The sequence below is a fragment of the Tenrec ecaudatus genome, chromosome 2 (genome assembly GCF_050624435.1).
Source record: "Tenrec ecaudatus isolate mTenEca1 chromosome 2, mTenEca1.hap1, whole genome shotgun sequence".
NCBI classification, from domain to species: Eukaryota; Metazoa; Chordata; class Mammalia; order Afrosoricida; family Tenrecidae; genus Tenrec; species Tenrec ecaudatus.
This window is the reverse complement of record NC_134531.1, coordinates 33,220,167-33,242,775: the sequence shown is the minus strand read 5'-3', so window position 1 is coordinate 33,242,775 and position 22,609 is coordinate 33,220,167. Positions and strand designations below refer to the sequence as shown.

The following is a 22,609-nucleotide window of genomic DNA, read 5'->3' as shown; positions in this document are numbered from 1 at the left end:
CTGTTAGGTGCACCTCAGTCCTCAAAGTAACATCCTTGCTTTTCGATTCTCTAAAGAGAGGCTTCGTGCAGCAGATTTTCCTAGTGTAGTGAACACCTCTTTTTCTCTCGTGACTGCTGACTGTGGAATCCAGCAAGACAAAATCCTTGACGACTTCAACCTTTCCCCCCTCCATTTATCCTAAGGTTCCCTAATGGTCCAGTTGGGAAGATTCTAGTCTTCTTTGCCTCGAGCTGTAATCCACACCGAGGACTGCGGTCCTTGCTCCATCAGCAAGCAGGGAGGTGTCACCTGCATAGTGTTAAAGAGCCTTCCCTCCAGTCCCGATGCCACACTCTTTTTCATGTAATTCCATTTTCCTGATGATTACCACAGCATACCGACTGAACCAGCATGGTGAGCGGATACCACTCGGAAGCACACCGCTGCTGCTCGTAAACGACGCAGCCTGCCCTTGGTATGTGTGCACAGCTGCCTCTTGATCCCTGGGCAAGCTCCACACGAGCACAAGGAAGTGGTCTGGAATGCCCATTCTTCTCAAGGCTGTCCATAGTTCATGATGATCCACAGTCGAAGGCCGTGGCACAATCAATGAAGCACAAGTAAACATCTTTCTGGTAGTCTCTGCTTTGAGCCAAGATCCATCTGACGTCAGCAATAGTTGCTAGGTTATTCTACAAACAATCTCTACCAGGAATTGTGAAGTCCAGGATTTCTCAATTCTGCCAAATTCATGGGTCAGTCCAAACATCTATAAGACACTTTAAGACTTAAGAAATGGAATGCTAGTGCAATAAGGGAGCCTTGGAATCATCCAGCCTGGAATTTCCCAAATGCTAGCCTGCAGGCGCCAACTTTAACAAGGGATTCTGAATGCGCTCGTTCACGTTCTTAGACCCTAACCCTTCAGGACGGCCTCTCAATGCATGGAACGCGGGGGGCTTGTTAAGGACATCACACGTGCTCTATCTTTGCACGTAGCTAGAGCCCAGAGTAGAGAAGTGAGACCGTGCTGGCTAACGAGGTGCTCAGCTCACTGTCCTCCCAAGAAACAACTTGCTGCTCAACTGCAAGGCGTCCGTGAGCTGCCAGCCCGCAGTGGTTGGCTCCCTCAGGGTCCACTTCGATTTTGAATCAAGGGCAAGCTCTTGCCAGGAATCCCACAGCCAGTAACAGCAAGCATGGCAGGATAATAGGGCCCGGCGCTCTGTTCAACACAGAGCTCCTCCAGTGGGCCACCTCTGCTCTGGCCAATCTATAGCAGATGTGCCTTGCAGTCCAAACCCAAATGCAGCACACGGCCCCTGCCTCGGGGCGGATCCAGCTGGGATACATCAGGAGTGGGCAGAAAAGCAAAGGGGAGGATTGAGTTTCAGACCGGGTCACTTTCCACTAGGCAGACAAGGAGAATGCCATCCCAGCGAGTATGCGCGTGAGCCACAAAGAGTCCCTTTGCTTAGTGTGAGAGCCCAGTCGTTACAACTCTCACTGGCGTCTTTGGAGCCCCCAGGGGAATGACCTGCGTGGTGGGATACCTTTTGCCATTGAAGAATGAGGGGGCCGGGGCGATGGAGATTGGTTGGTTGTTATGAAACAGTACCAGGTCCCTACAGATGGAGCCAGGGGAGGCTAAGCCCAGTTACACAATGGAAAACCAGTCAAGAAGACAAGAAGTCCACCATGACAGTTCTTGTAGAAGGCTTGTCCTGTGACAGTGGGAAAAGGCGGCGGCAGCTGGTGATGACCTTCAGGATTTCCGAGTTAGAGTTACCTATGGAATGTTCCGTAGAGGTAGGTCTGGGTGCTGGTTGAGAAAATCGGGGAGCTGGACACAGAGGATGGGGACCTCGAGCAGATGACCCTGGATCTTTTGGCTATCCAGGTTCTTCAGGACCCCGGTGTGTGCAGTGGTGGCCCTTCCTTCTTTAAGGAAGAGCTAACACGGCCAACCCTGCCCCCCATGTAGAAAGACAATGGGGGCCTTGCCCCAGCAAGATACAGAGGTGTTCTCAGGATGAGTTCCCATAGTCTCCTGGCTGCCAGGCCAATAACCGGGGTTGCATGACAGCCTAACTCAGCTGGGGCGGGGGGAGGGGGGGAGCGAGGGCAGCAGGTCTGGCTGGGAAGAAAGGGACTATAAATCCCCCAGGAGCCGCCAGGTTTATGAGTAGGGCCTGCAGAACTGGGTTTGGGGGTGTTTGTTCCAGGAGGCTGAAACCACAATATAGATGAGAGAGTTCTGTATGAACTTGGATCATTCTTCTTGGATGGGAGACTGGCTTGTGGGGTAGAGCGCCCTCTGGGCATTTGACAGCATTAAACTTGCTTTTTAGCATTGCTGAGCAGGGCAGAGGACCAGGGAGGAGACATGCCTGCCTACATGGCTGAGATGTAGCGCTGCTGCAGACAAATGGACTCTTCTCTTTCTAATGCAGCGGTTCCCAGCCTTTGGGGGTCGAACAAACCTTTCACAGGGATCACCTGATTCATAACGGTAGCAAAATCACAGATATGAAGTAGCAACGAAAATATTTTTATGGTTGGGGGTCACTACAACATGAGGAACTGTATTAAAGGGTTGCAGCACTAGGAAGGTTGCGAACCATTGTATAATGCTTTCTAATCTTGATTTGTTGTGATCTGTTAACTTCCCTGATAAACCTCGTAATCATGGGAGGGATGGGGGGGCGGGTGGAGAGAAATACTGACCAAGGATCAACCGCCATTTTTGCAGGTAAATGTATTAGCATATGAGTCAGGGCCCATAGCCTCTGACTTCTGGTGAAGCCTACAACCCCCTTCTCAAAAGACTGCCCTTCCTTACAAAAGAAAATAGATAGCCCACAGTAATGTAGGAGCCCTGGTGGTGCTGTGCTCGCCATTGATTGCTAACTGCAATGTTGGTGGTTCAAATCCAACAACTGATCCATGGGAGAAAGATGAGGCTGCCCGTAAGGATTTAGTCTCAGAAACCCTTTACAGGGTCGCTGTGAGTTGGAATTGACTTGATGGCAGGGGGTTTGGTTTTGGTAGTCCTTATTAAGAAGTCCTGTTGACATTCAAAATCACCAGTTGCTCAGTGGGAGAACAATTAGACTTTCTACTACTGCTCCTGAAATGAGCTAGTCTTCGAAATCCTTAGAAAGGGCAGTTCTACCTTGTTATCCAGGGTGGCTATGATTTGGAATTGACTCGATGGCAGTGAGTTTGTTTTCGTTTTAAGTCTTTGTTTTCTAATATAATAACAAAATCTAGAAGCATATCCGATTATTTGCAGTAAGTGCTATTTCTAGATAACTGCAGTCGCAGTAAGCTATGAAAGTGTCGTACTTCTCTGGATGACAAAGCCACTGGCCTGTCAGTGCTGCTGGAGTTCGTTACCTAGCCTCATCATTGAAGGGCATGCTTAAGCTTCAGAGGATGGTGAAGATGTTTTTTGCAGTTGAGTCAATCCGACTCCTGGCAACTCCATGCGAGTGCAGGACTGCCCCACAGGGTCCTTGGGACTGAACCACTAGGGGAACAGAATGCCAGGGCTGTTCTCCCACAGAATGGCTACGGCTGGTGAGTGTGAATCTCGAACCTTCTGATTAGTAGCTGAATCCTTAATAAATCTGCTACTCTGGAGTCAATTTCAACTCATAGGGAGCCGACAGCACAAAGAATTGCTCCGCAGCCATGCCAAGGCTGCAGTATTTCCCGAAGCAGACTGCTTCCCATGTGGGTTTGAACTGCCAACCTTCTAGCTAGCAGCTGAGTGCTTCACAATGACACCACCAGGGCTCCTGAAGGAAAATAAAGATACATTATATTCACTTCAAGGGCAAGGACTCCTTCGATTCCAGGATCAAGATCCTTGAAATGGGTAGTGTAGCAGCCTGTCTGTTCTTGCAGGCCCGATGGTGTACCAGTCCTCCACCCACTCTTCCCAGAGCACCCTTGCGTGGCCTCGCCTCTTTCAGTGGGCGTGGACTAGAGATGTGTCTGAGGCCCACAGCCAGGCGCCCCTTCCTCTTACCTGTGGTGCTGTCACTGAGCCTGTCTTTGCTCTCCTGGATACAGCTAATCTCAGCCTGTGGAAACAGATGAAAATTCCTCACTGCTCCCTGCACAGAAGACAGGCAGCTTTCCTCCTAGAGTTTGCACAGTGTAGTCAGGAGGAGTTTTTCAGAAATGTCATTTCATGAGTATGATAGAGCCTTATTTTAAGAGCACCATCGTTTTATTGAATCGCTCATTTATCCCGAAACCCGACCTGGCAGACACTCCTTTCATGAAGCAGCCAAACAGGCATGGAAATGATTTGGCTTCTGCTTGGATAAAGATCTTCGACAAGTAGTTATTTTCGCTTTATCATTTTCTAACTTACCTTTATTAATAATGATCAATGTCGTTATTAATCTTCAGAGAGAAGGTAATCATAGAACTTACTGATGAAGCTCATTTTACAAAGATATCAACAAAAATTCTGGCCCCAGACCGACAATGGACACCCTTCAAGATTTCCTTCAATCCTGTATCCCTGAGCATTTGTTATTATATTACAAGAAGGCTTGTAACCAAGTCAGATTCTTGTTTCAAACTGCAGTGGCGTAAATAAATATTTTTAAGAACCGTAAGCGGAATGGAGCGGTGGGCCAGCAGTGACAGCTTCATCTGAACATGCCCGACACTGAGGAGCAAGCTCCTTTTTGAGCAAAGGAGTTTCCTGTGAAGGTCCACATACTAAAACTCAAGTGGCTTATTTTTGGCAAGTCTTTATCTTTGCAGAAAAGCTCTCCTTTCACTTAAAAAAATATGTTTTTTTCCCCAACCATATTAAGGCACACAAAACTCTTATCCCTTTTAAATTTCGCTATTGAGATTTTGACAAATAAAAACGTGAAGCCAGTACCACAGTCCATGATAGAAAATCCTTCCATCACTCCTCAGTCCCCATGCTCATCACAGCCGATCCCCCACCTCACCCCCAGCAGCCACTGCTCTCCCATGACCATGCCAAGGAGGAGTCCTAACCATCAAATGATCTGTCAAGGTACAGATTCTGTAGTGCCTGGCTTCTTATGCTCTCCTCATTGCCTATGAGTTGATTCTGGCCCATATTGACACCATAGGATGGGGTACAACTGCACCTCTGGGGTCCAAGGTTATAAATCTCGACAGTAGAAAGCCTCATTTTTTTTCGCCCAAGGGGCGGCTGATGGTTTCGAAATGCTGACCCTGAAGTTAGCAGATTTATCTCTGATGTTGCTGGTACAGCACTTTGTTCCTTTTTACTATTGGGGAGCATTCTTTGGGCGTACCTCATTGTGTTCACGCGCTCACTCGCTGATGGCCACCAGCAGCTCTCTCAACAGCACTTCTCGGAGTCTGAGATTTTATAAAGACACATCGTTTTCTTTCTCTTTGGCACACACTGATGAGTGTAACGGCTGGATCATGTGGAAGGTATATGTATAACTTTTAATGAAATTGCCCAATAGCTTCCCAAAGCTGTCGTCCTATTTTACATGCGCACAAGCGGGGTGTGAGTGCCATCCCTCCCCATCTTCACCTACACTTGGTACTTCCTGTCTTCCGAACTCGATTGCTGTCCAGTGATTTCCAGCTCCCAGCAACCCGGCGTGTCCCATGGGGTTTTCTTGGCTGTAGTCTTTACAGAAACAGACCCAGGGCTTTCTCCTGAAGACACGCTGGGTGGGCTCGAGGCAGCCATCTGTGGGGCAGCAGCTTAACCATCATGCCACCAAGAGCCCTGCTTTTCCAACGGTAGCCCTTCTAAATGAGGATCGTGATGAACTTATTTTGGGATACAAAAGAAAGTTTTCTCTATTCTGCTCTTGAAAGTCGTACTCAGTGGTATTATACTTTGGAATGTGTTGCTCGGTGTCCAGACACGTGAGAAGATCCTGGGATATTAGTGGTCATAACAAACTTCTCTGACTTGCCTGACATACATCGTCATCTTAGCAAACTTACTGATGAAGTCTACGTGAAGTGAAGGAAATGAGAGTTAGCATTGCGATCAGTGTGCGTCAAAGTTTGTTTGTTTTTAAAACCTGTCTTTAGCAATCCTTAGATGGAGAAAAGTAATCACACACTTAGAATATTTTCTCTTAACAATAAAACTTTATGCCTCCATCCCCCCTCTACCACCTCCCTGTACATTTTCCTAGTGACAGGCACAAAGGTGTTGAATTGAAACATATTCCCATCTGCTTAGAACACCTACCAACCACCTGTGGAACCTTAATAACTCTTCAAGGGTAGATTTAACACATAAGGGAGTTTCTAAAATTTCTACATTGCATACATATTATTTGCAAAGTCAGAAAGCAACGTTAATTAAAAACATACAATTACTTCTCAGTGTGATACCAGAAAAAAACCACAAACTTTACTTTTGATAGGCATTGCTTCAACTCACTGATGGGTAAGTAAGGTCATTTGTAAAGCAAGTTCTTATCTTTGTCTTTTTTCTTTTCACATGAACAGAATTACTAGTTAAGTACTGCAGTAGCTATTTCTCTGCCTCAACCTGTGAACTACACTACCTGTGGGCCAGGCCAAGCTGTGGATCGTGTCACTAGAGCTTGAGGCTCCTTCCAGACCTGCTTCACCAAGCTGCTGGTGGGTGCATCACTTGAGCTTGAGGCTGGTGGACTCGATTGTCTTGCATTGCTTGCATTTGATTATCCCATCCAGGCCTGCTTCACTAGGTTCCTGAGCTATTGACTGGTGACTCTCCCTGTTGCTTGCTGCCTGTGGGCAGACTCTGCTTGCCTTGCCCCAGGGAGGATTCTGCTGTCTGTTGACCTTGAACCCAGCAGCCCACGTGAGTTGAAAGACTTCCAGTATATTAACTGTTCCACGGAAGCGAGTTGAACTGAACCCTTTCTACTGCTGTGTGGACTAATTAGCTGTTATATTCCTTCGTGCTGTATAAACCTATCCATTTATATATTTTATATATATGTAAAACCTTAGTGCCCTGGTTTCATTTCTCTAGAGAACCCTGCTTAACACAACTAGTGTAATGTTCTCATCACCCACCCACCCACCCCTTTTATGGTGTCCGTGCCAGGAAAAGGAGTCTTCCTGGGTGACAAGACTATAAAACAACAAATAATGGAGGATAATCGGTTTTGCCAGGTGTTGTATAAAGGGGCAACGAAAGTGTGGAAAAATCCCGTATCTTTTCATGAACTTTTTGAAGCCTTTGCATATGACTTTCAAAAGCGATTCTATCATGTACCTTGAAATACAATAACAAATTTGAACACAGGAGAAGACCTACCTTGAAGGGTGGTTCAGTAAAAAATACCGATTCCTTCCCAGAAAGTGGTGTTGACGTTACTGATCTTGGAGAAGACACATCACTTAACTAGAAACACAAAATGTAAGCCGCCGGTGAAAAAAAGCTTCTTCGAAGCATTTCCTTCTGTACTATCAAGGAATCAACCTACTTAATCAACATAAATTAATCTGAAGTTCTTATCCTGACACCAAATTACTATCGTCGCCCTGGCATCAAATTCTGACTCCTCACGATGATCCTATAGCACAGAGTAAAACTGCCCTCAAGGGCTGTAGAGGATGAAATCCTTTTGGAAGCAGACGTGCCATCTTTCTCCTAAGTGGCTGGTGGGCTTGAACCACTGACCTTCCAGTCAGCAGTTGAGTGCTTAACCCCTCCAGCACAAGGGCTCCTTCTCTGCCTTAATCAATTCAAGCATAGCATCCTTTCAGTGCCATTCAGCTACCTCAAAAACTTTTTGAAAGATAGGAAAGTATCACTAAGTGATCTGGAAACAAAATTTCAAATCTATACAAAACTGGTTTTTAAGGAAAGTCCCTAATGTGTTTAATCTAAACACAAAATGACAATACTACGGCTCTTGTTATCTGTTTATTGATGGTTGATTGGTTGGTTGTTGTTTTTTTTACCTGGGATGGACTGATAGGAGGTGGTGGAGCTTTGCGTTTTTTTGGAGTTCCACTTCTTTCTGAGCTTATTTTAGAGACTTGATCATGCTGAAAGTTATCACAGTCCAAAGAACGGAGGTGAGTTAGTCAGGTTAGTAAAGTCTGAGCAAGTACCTCCATCCAATAAATGAGAGCCGCCTCAACAGCTCGTTCCTTCCTGTATCGAGCTCTACCAACTAAAAACAAGTAAGATGCATGCTCCGAGTTTTCTTCCAGCAGCCCATGCTTAAATAGCAGGAAAATACAAACATGAGACAAAGCAGATTAAGTTGGTCGTGGAAAACTAGTAAAGGAGAGGTTGAGAAGCCATCTGACACAATTCAGAACCCAGAATATAGTCACAGCCTAGCTTTTCATCTTAATGCAAAGGGGCTATACTTTCTCCAAATCCTCATTACTTAAGGTAATGCTAGAGGATGGGGAGAGCCGTACCATCTCTGAGGATGATGGACCAATACATGATACAGTGAGCTTCTAAGGAATTCACTGTTGAGCAGTCACTGTGTAATTTCTTCAAGGACTTTAGTGCATAAATGAATCACAACAGCAGGCAGGCATAAGTTATTCATCATTAATAAAGTAAATAGATATTGACAAAGTATTATTCAGAACACCCCCCCCCCCCAAATAACAGGGCAAACCTGTCAAACACATCTTACTCTGTAAAATAGATGAGGTTTGAGGAAAGGTTTAATTAAAATAATGGGGAAAACCCCCAAATTTCTAGTTTTCATTAACTATCTTAACATTTCCATGGCTGTAGATTGCGTACTCCATGTGATTATTCCAAGTGTACAAATATCATTATTCAGCCCCAACTGAAGCCATATCAAATATTTTCACACCAGTAGGAAGAATTAGTACATTTGGGGAAAGATATATATAAGTAGCAAGTTTAAAGTCACATGCTTTGGAAATAGGTTAACTCATGAAGGAACAACCTTCTTACAATGAATCTCTTTTTTTCTAAAGCTACATCAACCTTTAAGTATTTTCAATACCATCTACATCTTTTTCAGTGGACCGCAGAGTGGTTTGAGCTGTACATTTTCAAATTCTCACAGCCAAAGAAGAAAACACCCCTTACCCCCATCCCCAAAGATAAATACCTGCTTTGGTTTTGTTGGTGTCTTTAAATCTGTAGAGGAAAAGTAAAAAACAATAAAATATATATAGCTATAGATAGATATGCACGAGAACCACAGTGACTCATGTCTACTCTGGGTGGGGATACACACACAGGGCTTAACACTTCATTTTTCTTTAAGATGGTTTAAAAGAATACTACAATATATCATATTGCACACATTCCTTTAACCACTGGGGGAAAGTCAAGTGGATAAATTTAAAACAACACTCGCTGTTTTCTTTCACATACCAGCATCCTGAGAGACTTTGGATAACAGGAGGCTTTGAATTCCTGTTTTTTCTGAGAGTTTGGAATAATGTAAGGCATTGTGTCCGAGAGAGTCTACAAGGCTTAAATCTGCACACTTTTTAACTAAGGCTTCCACGAGGTTAGAGCTGCCAATCTCACAGGCCAGCATAAGAGCGGTTCTGGAGGGAAAATGGAGACACCAAATTAGTACCCACACGATTTCCCTCCTGGGAAATCACTCCACTTGTCTTGAAAGTAAGAAAAAGCAGATTAGGTGCAACCAGACTTTTACTCCATTTAGTCCTCTGGGGAATCCAAGATCCAATGCTATCAAGGTGAGACTGTTTGGTACCCTGAAGTCGACCCCAACCCAGCCTGTATGACCGAGGAGAACTGTCCCCTAGAATTCCCAAGGCAGTCATCTTTACGGGAACAGACCGTCAGCTCATTCTCCCAGGGACTCACTGGTTGGTTCGCCTGCCAACCTGTTGGCACCAGAGCGCTGAACCATTGTGTCACCAGGGTGCTTCGGATCAAATTAGGTTTTTCAACACATTAGGTCAAAGCAAAACTTTAAACCTTGCTAAGGCAAACAGCACACACACACACTCTGATGCGATCTGACATGATGAGATTCATTAAGACTGGTGCAAACCTTGCCCTCTCCCCTCGAGCACTTTAAGTCCCTCCATGGATAGAGCTGCACGAAATTGAAAGCTACTTGATGGCAATGCATTTGGCTTTCTTTTTGTTTGACATGGTGCTTAGACTATTTTTAAAAGCAACCAAAAAAAAAAAGTGAAGGGCAATACACTTGAATTAAGCCGCTGGTGAATCCCCTCTGACCATGGAGCAAGGATGTGAATAGGCTTGCTAACATGCAGAATGTATTGGAAAGTGGATTGTTGCAGATGCAGCTAAAATTTAGCACCCTATGATTTGATCTCCTTTATGATCCATTTCAATGTGTTCTAGTTTTAATCTTTCCTGCTTTCTTTCAATTGAGGTTTTTCTCGGTTCTACTTTGTGTTACTGGTTTATTTACATGCTTTTCTGTATATGAAATCCACGAGAGGTAAATGTTTAGAGACAGTAAGTAGATTCATTGTTCTTGGGGGCATGGCAGGGGAGGGGGGGAATGGGGAGCCAATAATGATGAGCGCAAGAAAGAAGAACTGCTCTACGACTGAAGGCAGAGACGGTTGTGGCTCGCGTCCTGACGTGTCCGATTTATTGAGTGACATGAAAGGTGAACCCTGTGGCAATAAAAGTGTTAAAAGAAAGAAAGAAACCCGTCTAAAAAACCCCAAATAATTTAAAAAGTAACTAACATATATACTTTTCGATACTCAGAATGATAATAGCTAGATGACAGTTGATTTAATATGACAAGTCACAGGGAATGGCCCATTCCCTTCAGTGTTCAGCACTCACATCAGTTAGCAATGATGTCCACAGAGGTCTGGGGAAAAAGAAATTTTTTAAAAATGGCCTCACAGCGTCTGGATTGTCAAAGGCAGAAAAAAAATAGTAGAAGAAGATTTTATAAGAAGTCTTTAAAAATATAGTGTGACTCTTCTGAAAAGACTCGGAATGTTACCACTGGAGTCACACGATTCCTTCCTGAATCTGTGGTACCTTCCATTCTTGTCCCTGGAGTTCACATCGGCTCCGTGGTCCAGGAGGAAGCGGCCCACCTCGCTGTGGTCGTTTTGCACAGCGAGCAACAGCGGCGTGTTCCCATCCTAGGGGAAAAATCCAGAGTACAGCTTTACCTCAGACACCCGACAGCCAGCGGTGCAGAGGCCCTGCTGGTCTCACATGTGATCCGCTGTCACCCTGTGCCCAGCCCCGTGGGAGAGACACGCGGCCATCTGCTGCTGTGGAGATTCACCATGGCTGGCTTTTTGGGAGCAGACTGCCAGGCTTTTGTTCCAAGGCACTTTCGCAGTGGGCTTGAACTGCCACCTTCTCAGTTGGCAGTTGAGGACATGAGACATTTCCATCCCATTCATAATCTTGTCAATTTTTATAGCATATTAACCATATCATTCTCCCGGTCTCTCCCTTCATCTCGTCCTCTGTCAGTAACAGACCAATATATACTCTTAACTTCTGTGATGGCTCGTAATTAGGAATCTACAGAAAGCGATGGGAACGGTATTCTGTTTGAGATGCTCTGACAATTGAAAATCCATTTGAGAAAAAGAAAACTAGATCCGCCACCTCATACACCAACTATCGTAGGTGGAGTATGAATTTCCACATCATATATCAAATTAAAGGGGAAAAACATGAAAAGGCTACATAAATGCCTATTTCCGTAACCCATGGGCTGGCAGAGGAACGAACAAATCTGTCTCGGAAGAAATGCAGCCAAAATGCTCCGTAGGAGAGAGGCTGGTGAGACTTCATCTCCCAGACTGTGAACATGGGATCAGCGGAGACCAGTCCCTGAAGGAAGGACCTCGGGCTTGGTAAGGTCGAGGGGCTTGAAAAAGAGGACGACCCTCCAGAAGATGAATGGGCACAGTAGCTGCACCAGCGGGCTCAAACATAACCCGTGTGAGAGTGGCCCAGTGTTTGGTTCTGTTGCACACAGGGTAGCTGACGACTGGAAATTCCCACCATCTTCCAGGGAGGGAAGTCTGTCTTAATATCACACAAACCATAAAGAAAAAGCTGTCACTCTGTTCCTTCCTGGCATGTGCCCCCAAATGGACTTGCTCGCAATTTATAAAGCGAAACTTCCAATTTATAACGAGAATAGAAGTGATGATCTATCCAATTATTAAAAATTGGAAATTTTTAATAATAAAATTGCTGCTCACAGATTGTTTCTTCTTGAAGCAGAATTTCGGATTCCTGTGAAGTTCTAATACTTCCCAATGATAAAGTATGGAAAGTCAGGGCGAGCGAATATATTGACAGATTCTATACGTCTCCTTCACACTATGCCCGTCAGGTCTAAGAAAGTGTATGTTGATTCCCAGGCAACCGCATGATATCGAACCCTGTAACTAGCTACAACTGTTGTGTGTCAGCAATTGCCCTCTGAGTCATAGTGACCCTACACAGGGCAGAGCAGAAATGCCCCTCAGGCTTTCCAAGGCTGCAGTGTTTATGCAAGCCAGATGACGGGCCTTTTCTTCCATAAACAGAACACCATGGATGGGTTTGATCTGCTGACCTCTACTACCAGACAGCCTTACTATCACCAAGCAGGTAAGATAAACTAAAAACCAAATCCACTGCTACTGAATCAATTCCAACTCATGGCGGCCCTATCTAAGGCTCTGGGGATGAAATATTTATGGGAGTAGGCAGCCTCATTGTTCTCCTCAAAAGTGGGTAGCGGGTTTGAACTCCTGACTTTGTGGGTAGCAGCCTAATGCCTAAGTCACAGCACCACCAGGCAAGTAAATTTGTTCTCGATGTAGTTCATGGAGGTTAAAAAAGGCATGAAAAATAGTCCTCAGAGTCCTGTTACTCAAGTTAAGACACCAAGGTGATACACGGGGTACAAAAAAGAGAGAGACTTTCTAATTAGTGTTAATTTTTTAACAACCAAGGCTTAAACGTTGGTAATATTTAGGCTGATGGTAGAATGCTTTAGAAACAAATATCCATATGTAGGAAGTACATGCTCTAACATGTCTTATGAATGGTTTAGGGGGAAATGGGAGCTATCATAAAAATCTATTTTGCAAAAGCAAAGGCAACAGACATTTGCCAAATACTCAAGTCTGCAACGTCTTCCTAAAGGAGCCCTGGTGGCATAAAGGGTTAAGTACAGGGCTGTTAATCCAAAGGTTGGTGGTTCAAACCTACCCAGATGCTCCCCTCGAGAAAGCATATCTGGTCCAAATAAGGAGGATAGCCAAGCAAACCCGATGGGGCAGTTCTGGCAGACTCTCCCAGAGGAGCTGGTATCGACTCAATGACGCCTGCAAACCACCACCACCACCATCCCACAGGGGTCTGCCGTCCCCGGCCGCCATATGGGACTTACCAGGTCCTTGATGTTTATGGAACTTTTGTGCTCGCAGAGAATCTGCACAGCCGGAAGGCAGCCCTGTGCCGCTGAGGGGAGGAGCGTACAAAAACATCACAGAATTACAAGCTGACCAAGTGCCACGTCCTACTCCCTCTGCACACACTCCCTCGAATCAATCGTACCGCAGACGCACAGTGCTGGGCAAGCGACGTCAGGGGTCTTTCAAGTGACTGCTGAATTTCAGCAGCATCTCAGCCTAAAGCCAGTCAGTGCCCGTGGCCCACAGGCAGATGCCTGCCTTAGCTTCTGGTAGGCCCCGGCTTTTCCACAGCTTGAAATCAAAGGAATGCATGAATCTAATCCCAGCTGGTCAGTGTTAGCATTCTTTATCATTTGGTGCTGGGTGACAAGCAGGAAACAAAACTCTGACAAATAACAGACTGATGTTCGCAATGACCCCTACCTAGGTCAGCAGTCTGCATCACTCACTGCCCCAGGCCCACCAGCATTTTAGATGATCTCTTAAAAAAGAACCTCCAATTACATAACACACACTAACCCAGGTCACTTTCAAGCATTGGTGGGCAGGTAAACGCGTGAATTCTCCGTGCATTTGTGCCAGGTGTAGAACCTCTTTTCAGTACACAATCTAGCTGGGGCCTGGAGGACAGCGAGGGCTGACCAGACCAAAAGGGACCCCCGGGGGGTCCAGCATGAGTGATGCTTCAGGAGACCTGATATAATCTATCATGGCCAGATGGTGAGGTCAATAAATGTCTTGGGAGATGAAGGTTCACAACTCCCTGAGCGGGGAGAGAGCAAACATTTGGCCTCAGGACATGGAAGCTCCGTGTGAAGACCCTTCCCTGACCTCCGTCTCCTTTTTCTCCGCTTTTTAAAAGAGAGCCCACTCTCTGAGTTTGGGGGTTGTTCTGACAGATTGTGGTACCTAAGAACCAGAAGGAGCCAGTGCGGAAGAAAGAGAGCACTGCCTTACAACAGCGGGGTCTGGAACGACCGGGGGCAGGAGTTGAGATTTCCAAACAGCACACCTGGGACGTGGAGGGAACTCTGTGACCCAGCAGCACACAGTACCGTGTCAGCCCTGGGCGGTCACAGCCTCTCTGGGCTGATTTGCCATAACTGGCTGAGGAACGTGGGATCCACTGCGAGGGCCCTGACAGCCCAGTTCCTTGGTTACAGTACTCGATCTGCACACTGAGTAAAATGCAGATCCAGGAATGGGCCAGGTGGTGTTAGGTTCTGTTGTGCACGGGGTCACTAGGAGTCAGCATGGATCGGCCAGCACCTAACAACCACCTCCCCAGCAACAACAATGAAGGCAAAGGATTCAACCGTGGATGGTACAGGACGGGAAACGGCTCAAATAGGAAAATCAGAAAGGGAACGCTACTCTGACAGAAGAAGACACACGCAGGAAGGGAGTTACCTGAGTAGTGTAAAGCTGTTTTCCCGGCGCTGTCAATGCTGTCAATCAGGCATTTCGACTGCAAGGCAGAATGAACACACAGCATCAACTGCACCCGTTCAGTGCCACCCATCCTTTTCCCTGTAAGCCATGGAGCTGTGCATGGAAGAGGACGGACAGACGAGCCCTCGCTGCTGCACTTCTCAAACCAAATTCACTGCCCTCTGGTCAATGCTGACTCATAGTGACCCTACGGAACTGCTCCTTCCAGTTCCAGAGATGGTAAACCTTTAACCTTATCTTTCTCTGATAGAGAAAGGTTAGGTTTGAACTACCAATCTCTAGTCAGCAGCCCAATCAGTGCTTAGTCTGCAGCGCCACCAGAGCACGGTGGCCAGGAACTACTTGCTAGGAGAAAGAGCAGCGGGCAGAACAGTGGCTGTCGGAGGAGGGAGAGGAGTCCTTTCAAGACTCTCCTAAGACTCTTAAGTGTGTGAGGAAGAACTTTCAAATGGGAGCCACAGGGAGCTCAAAGCCAAGGCTGTGGGGGTCAGGGGTTGCTCTTGCTGTTAGCTGTCACTAAGTTGATTCCAAGTCGTGCAAACCCCGTGTTACAATGCAGAACCATCCCATGGAGTTTGCAAGACTGGGACACTGCAGAAGCCAATCACCCGGGCTGTCTTCTGAGGTACCTCTGGGTGAATTTGAACAGCTAACCGTTGGGCTAGTCATTGAGACACAGAATTTTAATCCTCCTGTGTGCTGACTTCTGAGTTCCATGAATGTGGGGGTGACCCACTCAAGCGAACGCCCTGAGGTGATCTTGTTGAACCTTCAGCCTCAAGCACATTAGTCTCCAAAAAGTCACCTTCAACTCATGCCACAGTCAACTAATTAGCCCAGACCGTTTTTGCCTTGAGCAGTGCTGTCTACCCAAGAATCCGGATTTTGACAACAACGACCCACAGGGAGGCTCTTGTGGGGAATCGAGGGGAAGCCAGGGAAGGCGACCAGGCAACGGTCGAGTGACGTGTCTGCCTGGCCGTGGTGTGAAGAATGCAGATCGAGTTCCCACTCCCCACACGCTGGCCTGGGTTTAGAACAGTACGAGGAACGGTCTGAGCGCTTCAAAGAACCCGGAGAAAACTCAATCCGCTTGCATCGTCAGATAGAAAGGGACACCAGAGGCTAGAGTATCTGGTCCTTGTCCAGGAGGGTTTGCAGCCGGTCAGGTTCGGTCTCCCTTCAAACCGGAGCCAGATGCAAACTCCGGAGGGCCAAGCTGGGATGGGACCGCAGATTTAAAACATGGGTCAAGAAAGCCATCGGGGCAGGGCAGTGGAGGGGGTGGTGGGGACACTCGGGCACACCAGAGCTGTCAAGTATCCAGATCACCGGGCCCCAAGGAGGCCAATAAGTAAAGTGCTATTTTCCTGGTCTTTGGCCGGAAGTCACACAGAACATCACCCCCAGAGTGCCCCTCTTTGTCTCGAAGGTAGCTTCCAGGACCTGGTGAGGTTCTGCATTCCTGGCCCCAGTGACAGCTTGCCGCATGTACCGCAAGACAAGCAGTCCTGTGTCCCACAGAGCATGAAGAGCTGAAGAAGGGGCCCACGGTTTCTTCATTAGCCCCATCCCGGAAAGATGCTGGGTCCAACGCGGAGCCAGCAGCGAGAGAGAGCAGGCCACCTTGCCAACCCTTTTGTTCTTCCACGCGGCTCTTACAAACGGCCAGCCAGCATCTTGACTGGCAACAGCTGGGGCCCACTCTCCAGGCCGCTGTTGGCAGTTCCCGAAGCATTCATCTTTAAAAAATTTACGACAAGCTGTCATTTGCAGGGATCCTCCTAGACTTCCTGGCAAGGTTACTGAACCAGGGAGTTGGCTAGTTAAAATTATAAGGACGAATAAAACCAAGGACTTGAAACAAACACCAAGAGCTCCCAGCTCATCAAGGTCCGGGCAAGGAAGCAGCGGTTGCAATTTTGCTGTTCTTCAAAGGAGCTGCATTCTACTCAGGCTCTACCAAGGAAAATGATGCAAGATAAGGCATTGGTTGCCAAGGTGTCTCCCCACCCATCCCTGGTCCCCACACAGCAGGGAAGGAGATTTCTGAAAACCGTCTCAGAAGCCACAAAGTTTTCAGAAAAGAACAAGCAGCGCTAGGTGAACGGGGAGGCAAAGGCCAGGTCCTAGGAAGACACACCACCTTTCCATGCGGACCCTCTCTCTTGCCTGGAGGCGCCCTGGTGCTGTAGTGGGTTCCAAGTTGGGGTGTGCAGCATGACGTCCGACATCCGCAGTCTGAAACCACCAGTCTCACGGAGGGAGAAAGATGAGGCTTTCTACCCCCGTCAAGCAGCTCAGGGGGGCAGCTCCACCATGGGGTGGCTAGGAGTCGGCATCCACCCGATGGCAGTGAGAGCGAGTGGTACCCTGTCCGACAAGGTCCCTATGAATCGAGTGGACGCAAGGGCAGTGAGCGCCTCCCTGGGAGTGTCTCATGGAAACCCAAGGTTCTGGGATGGCATTTCAGTATGTGCATGGCAGTGAGGAGCCATTCCTTCTTTGAGAGGTAAGATTCCCTGAGGTTATGAAAATGACCCGAGTACCTTGGAGCTGCCACGCCTTACCTGCAGGAGCTTCTTGATGTACTCCAGGTGGCTGTTCTTGGCTGCGAGGTGCAGAGCGCTGTGTCCTGCGCGGGGTGAAACGAGAACATTGGAAAGGGAGGCCACACATGTTCAATCTCTTTCTTATCTCCGTAACGGAGGCAACTATGCGGAAATACACTCTCTTCCACAAAGGCCGGATTGTTGTTCTTCTGAGTCAGGCCTCACATTCTTCTGGAGAGTTCAGTGGGACAAAAGCGGAGAAAGCAGGGAACACTCCACCCACCAGATAACACTCCCAGCCCCCCTACCAAGCGCCATGCTCCCGGGTTGTAATTAAGCTCTCAGACGGAGGCCTGTGGTAGATCTGTGATGCCCAACTTAGAAAGTTCTGCTTTCAGCTGCCAATATGCCCAACGTCCCACCCACGGCAGCCACACCAGGCTAGGGAGACAGCCACCATGCCTAGAAACCCAATCAAGGCAAGCACAGCCCACCAGCTGACAAATCATACCAAAGTGGTCTGCTACAAACCTTACTTTTTTTTTTGGTTGACATTTTATTGTGAATTGGGTGAAGGTTTACAGAGCAGATCAGTTTTCCATTCAACCTTTACACACATTTTGTTTCATGTCCTATCGTCTCACTTCCAAGTTTCCCGAGTGGTGTAGGGGCCTAGGCAGTGAGCCACTAACCTCAAAATCAGCAGTTCAAACCCACTAGTCACCCTGAGGGAGAAATATGCAACCGTCTGCCCCCCTAAAGATTTGAAGGTCTCAGACACCCAATGGGGTTCCTCTCAGGTTGCTCCGAGCTGGAATTGACTTGAAGGCAGTGAGTGATGTCACTGCCTTCCTGTTTCCATTCCACCTTCTTTCCTCCCATCTGACCTTTGTCCTGGGGTAACTGCTCCCCTTCTGGTGTGAAATGGCGGATTATTTCTAAAATGTGCATGCCACCCCCGTGTTACTGTTCCCCTCACGCCCCTGGGTTTTTGCCCAATGGAAAATTGAGCTATGTAGGTGAGCTCATTTCCAGATTTGAAGGGTGACTAAGAGGTAGTCTCAGGGCGGTCTACTGATTTCTTTCTTTCTTTCTCCTTCCTTCCTTCCTCCCTTTCTCTGACTTCTATAACAAGTAAGCTGGGTCTGCTTTGATGATCTTGAGTCCTGTTACGTATCTGCGCCGTGACTCTTATCTGGGCCCTTGGAATGCAATCCTTTCCGAGTAGGTAGTAGCGGTCGTCGGACACCGGCATGGGCCTGCTGGTATCAGGGTGGTGGGGGCCGATGTGTATATGGTCCATCCATCCACTGGACGATTTGTTTCCATGAAGCTTTGGATTTTCATTACTCTTCTTCCCTCTCGACAGGGAAAGATCAAGCGCTGCTTACACGGCTGCTCCTGAGGTTTCCGGTTCTACTCACCTAAGGACGATGCAGAACACGGTCTCTGTGGCTCTTGCCATGTAACTGGCCAAGGTATCTCCCGAGACCATGGTTCTGAATCCCCAGCAGGGGATTCCTTTGAGGTGTTTGATTACATCGAAGACATTTTCATGACTTGGCTACCTGTGTGCTCTACCACATTCACGGATATATGCAGCTAAGGTAAATACCCATGGACAAATAGCATATATATCTATAGCTATCCAGTCCCACCCTCCCTCTCACACTTGCTCGGCCTGCATATCTATCCACGCATCAACCCCTACGTTCTTGTGTGTTTATCACAGTATTTTCCTCGGTTGCTTGTAACTCCTTTCTTCTTCTGCCTCTATTGTTTTACTGACCAGAACTCGCCCCTGTCCCGTCTAACTTATCCACAGTGTGTTTGCTTGCCTCTATTTGAAAAAATATCAATTTTTAAAATTGATAAATTTTGCCGGTTCAAAGATGGGATCTCCTGCTCCCATAAAGAGTCACAATCTTGACAGTTCACAGGGGCAGTTCTCTTCTGTCCTTTGTAGGGTCAGTGTAAGGCAGCTTCAGCGTGATGGCAGTGGAGTTTGATTCACACATCTCGTCATTCAAGAGTTCAATCATATTAAGCAGAGCTGCGCAGTCATCACCACCATCAACTTTAGGACATTTTCTTAAGTTTTGTAGTCATTGTCTGTAGCTCCTCATTTCCCCCAACTTCCCTTGTCATGTTCGCTAGCCGTCTTCCCGCATCGATTCTCAAGTTCCAGCCTGTTGAGCCTTCGTGCGCAGGACAGAGCTTTGTGCAACTGAGGGTTACGAGCATCCCTGGGCTCTGCCCACTAGATGTCTAGTCGTGTCCATCAGAACGGTTTTAAACACGGCCAAGCATTGCCTGGGAGAGGGCAAAGCCACATTGGACTGACGACCACTAACATATGGTGGCCCAGTTCCAAAATGTCACTTCTCCTTGCTGAGCTCTTTTAACTCTTAACACTGGCCGGAGAGCCACTAATTAGAGGCTATATGGCTAGGGAACATCATCGCTGTACATGAAAGGGTTGTAAGGTCCCTCAAGCCGTCCTGCAGTGGGGCACCCAGCTGAGCACTCAGCTATTATCCAGAAGGTTCAAAACTTCTCTGCCCACCCCTCACCCCCAACGCATCTCAGAAAGTGAGCCACACACGTCTTATTTAGGGTCAAATGCCCAGACGTCTGCTTTGAAAGGAGTTCTTTTAGAGTGGGCCACCCAAGGCAACAAGGAGGTTGATGTGTAATCGACCGGGAGCTCTTGTTGGGATAGCTCCCTGCTTTCAGACCAGTCCCTGGAGAAGGGCATCCTGTAGCCGCACAGCGAAAAGGAGGAAGATCCTGGGCCGCAGGGCTTGACCTGCTGCTCCCCTGATGAGTGCCAGCCTGAGAACTGTGATGCGGATGGCCCAGGCCCGGGACACGCTTCCTTGTGATGCACACAGACAGGGGCGAAGGACCAACAGCAACAATCCGGGAGGGGGAGGTGCCTCCCAAACCCTCGGAGAAGGAAACAGATGCCCAGGATTAGGGAGCGCGGCACAAAGCATCTTTCCTGCATCTTCCCCCTCCTTCCTGTTCTTATGTGGAGTGCCCCCCCTTCCAGGATGCAAGGAGCTTAGCACGTTAGAGCTGGGTTACCCTGCGGTTGAGACAAGTGCTGGCGGGCCAGCTTGGACCTTCGCCACCGCCATTTGCCCCGCTGGGTCTAAGGAGAAGCGTATTTGGCATTTTAAACAAAGGCCTCACAAATGAACTTCTGGAACACATACATCCTGGCTGTAAGTCCGAGGCTGGTCATACTGAGTGTGCCACCTGTCCGTGTTTGCGTCCCTAGGCTGTTCCACATAGACTACCCCCATGGGGCGGGGGGGGGGGCTGCTTTCTCCAAAGACAGCATGGTAGGAGAACTGAGAATAACAAACTGATGATACACGAAGGCACAGGCTCTGCATGTCACTCTACGTGCTCCAGGTGGGCCCGGGGCTGAGGGCACACTTTGAGAGAAGCAGGTGTCTTATCTGCTGGCTGGTGCTGGGATGTGTCTTCCTAAGCAATAGCCAAAAGGTCTTCCCCCGCCCCCCCTTAAAATAACCCCCAAATCTGTGTCTCATTGCTAAGATCAAAAGACAACTTTGGTCCGTGGGTCCCTCCTCGGACTCATGAAGGCACATGCAATGATGCAGAATGCAGGAAGATCACAGGACGGTGGGTGCAAAGTTGTGTGGATCCAAAGGCAGTGGCTTTGGCGGCCCTCAGGGTCAGCTAGCAGGAAGGTGAAGATGGGGGTGGGGTGAGGCATGGGGAGGGGAGGTTCCTAGGACCCTCTTTATGAGAAGGCTATGTCCACAAGGAGTCACCCTTGGGCTGTGACCTGATTGACAGGCTAAATTCCACCCTTACACTTCTACATATCTTCAAGTTGACATTAAATTACATAACTACGGCACCCCTTGTGTGCTAGTTTTCTATGCACATTACATATGTTATATGCTGCCCATGTTACACCATGTCCGCTACATGCATGTGTGTTATGTATGTGGGAGCACTGTTGTATGCACATGCATGTGTGTTATGTATGTGGGAGCATTGCTGTGTGTACATGCATGTGTGTTATGTATGTGGGAGCACTGTTGTATGCATATGCATGTGTGTTATGTATGTGGGAGCGTTGCTGTGTGTTGTGAGGTGTCTTCATTTCGGTGCACAGCAGAAGGAAACACTGCCCGGTCATGTGCCACCCCCACAACTGTTCCTGGGCTTGAGTTCATAGTCATAGCCACTGTGTCCATCCATCTCGACGAAGGCCTTTCTCTTTCTCACTGCCCCTCCACTTAACCAAGCATGATGTCTTTCCCCATGGACTGGCCGTTCCTGATCTTTCACACAAGCCATCTCAGGATGACAACATGACTGTGGTAGTTCCATAATCTGTCATCAATTTGAGACAAGGGTGAAGGGGTGGAGTTTAGTCTGTCAATCAGGTTGCCACTTGATGACCTCATTTGGAGGTGGTTGAGGAGATAAATAGCTCGCTGGAGATGGGACACATGCTCACTCCTTGCAAGACATGCTTGCTGACAAGACATATGGAGCTATGCTAGAGCCCTGGAGCTGAAGGAGTCACATGGAGACTCCTGTCAGCACTGAGCTGTCTCTACTGCCACCAGATCCGCCCACTGGCCTGTGATCTTCCTGCATTTGGCGTCATTGCATGTATTTAATGAGTCTGAAGAGGAATTTATAGATCGGTATCAGACATATGGACTAATATCAGATTTATGGACTGGGCTGGGATGTTTTCTCAATTTTCAATTGTATATAAAGCTTTTTCTTACATACATAAGTGTCTATGAATTTGTTTCTCCAGTCTACCCAGACAAATACAATGGCAGACAGGTGGTGGCGTGGGAGCATTACACCTGAGAGCCACAGTCTGCTGGATCTCATTCACCACATCTACATGGTGACGCGGATAAGGAGTCTGAGTCCGGAGGCTCAGAAGGATATTCTTGGTTGGTGACCAGGCTTGGACAAGGGTCGCACATCCTGCTTTGGGGCTGAAAAGCTCCATGCTGTGGCCACTTCCAGACACCCCCCTCCACACACACACTCACACACATACACACTTCCACACACACACACTTACACACACACACTCACACACACACACTCTTTTGGGTTATACTAAAGCTGCGTTGGCAGGTGCGGTGTTAACCCTTTGAGCTCTGCCAATGGTTGCAGGGAGTTATAGG

At 47.7% G+C, this 22,609-nt stretch overlaps 1 protein-coding gene across 3 annotated transcripts in view; it reads right to left on the bottom strand.

Annotated features, from left to right (window-relative positions):
* Positions 1 to 22,609, bottom strand: part of RAI14 (retinoic acid induced 14) — a 191,431-nt gene that overhangs the window by 12,798 nt on the left and 156,024 nt on the right. For 2 of the 3 annotated variants that reach the window (XM_075540916.1, XM_075540915.1), the window contains exons 5-13: positions 17,424 to 17,488; positions 14,812 to 14,869; positions 13,377 to 13,447; positions 11,003 to 11,109; positions 9,365 to 9,543; positions 9,096 to 9,124; positions 7,948 to 8,034; positions 7,298 to 7,384; positions 4,019 to 4,073 (exon numbers count right to left, since the gene is read on the bottom strand). In XM_075540916.1, coding sequence (XP_075397031.1) covers positions 4,019 to 4,073; positions 7,298 to 7,384; positions 7,948 to 8,034; positions 9,096 to 9,124; positions 9,365 to 9,543; positions 11,003 to 11,109; positions 13,377 to 13,447; positions 14,812 to 14,869; positions 17,424 to 17,488 — 738 coding nt within the window. The remainder of the gene's footprint in view (positions 1 to 4,018; positions 4,074 to 7,297; positions 7,385 to 7,947; positions 8,035 to 9,095; positions 9,125 to 9,364; positions 9,544 to 11,002; positions 11,110 to 13,376; positions 13,448 to 14,811; positions 14,870 to 17,423; positions 17,489 to 22,609) is intronic. The other variant, XM_075540917.1, reaches the window with a different exon arrangement.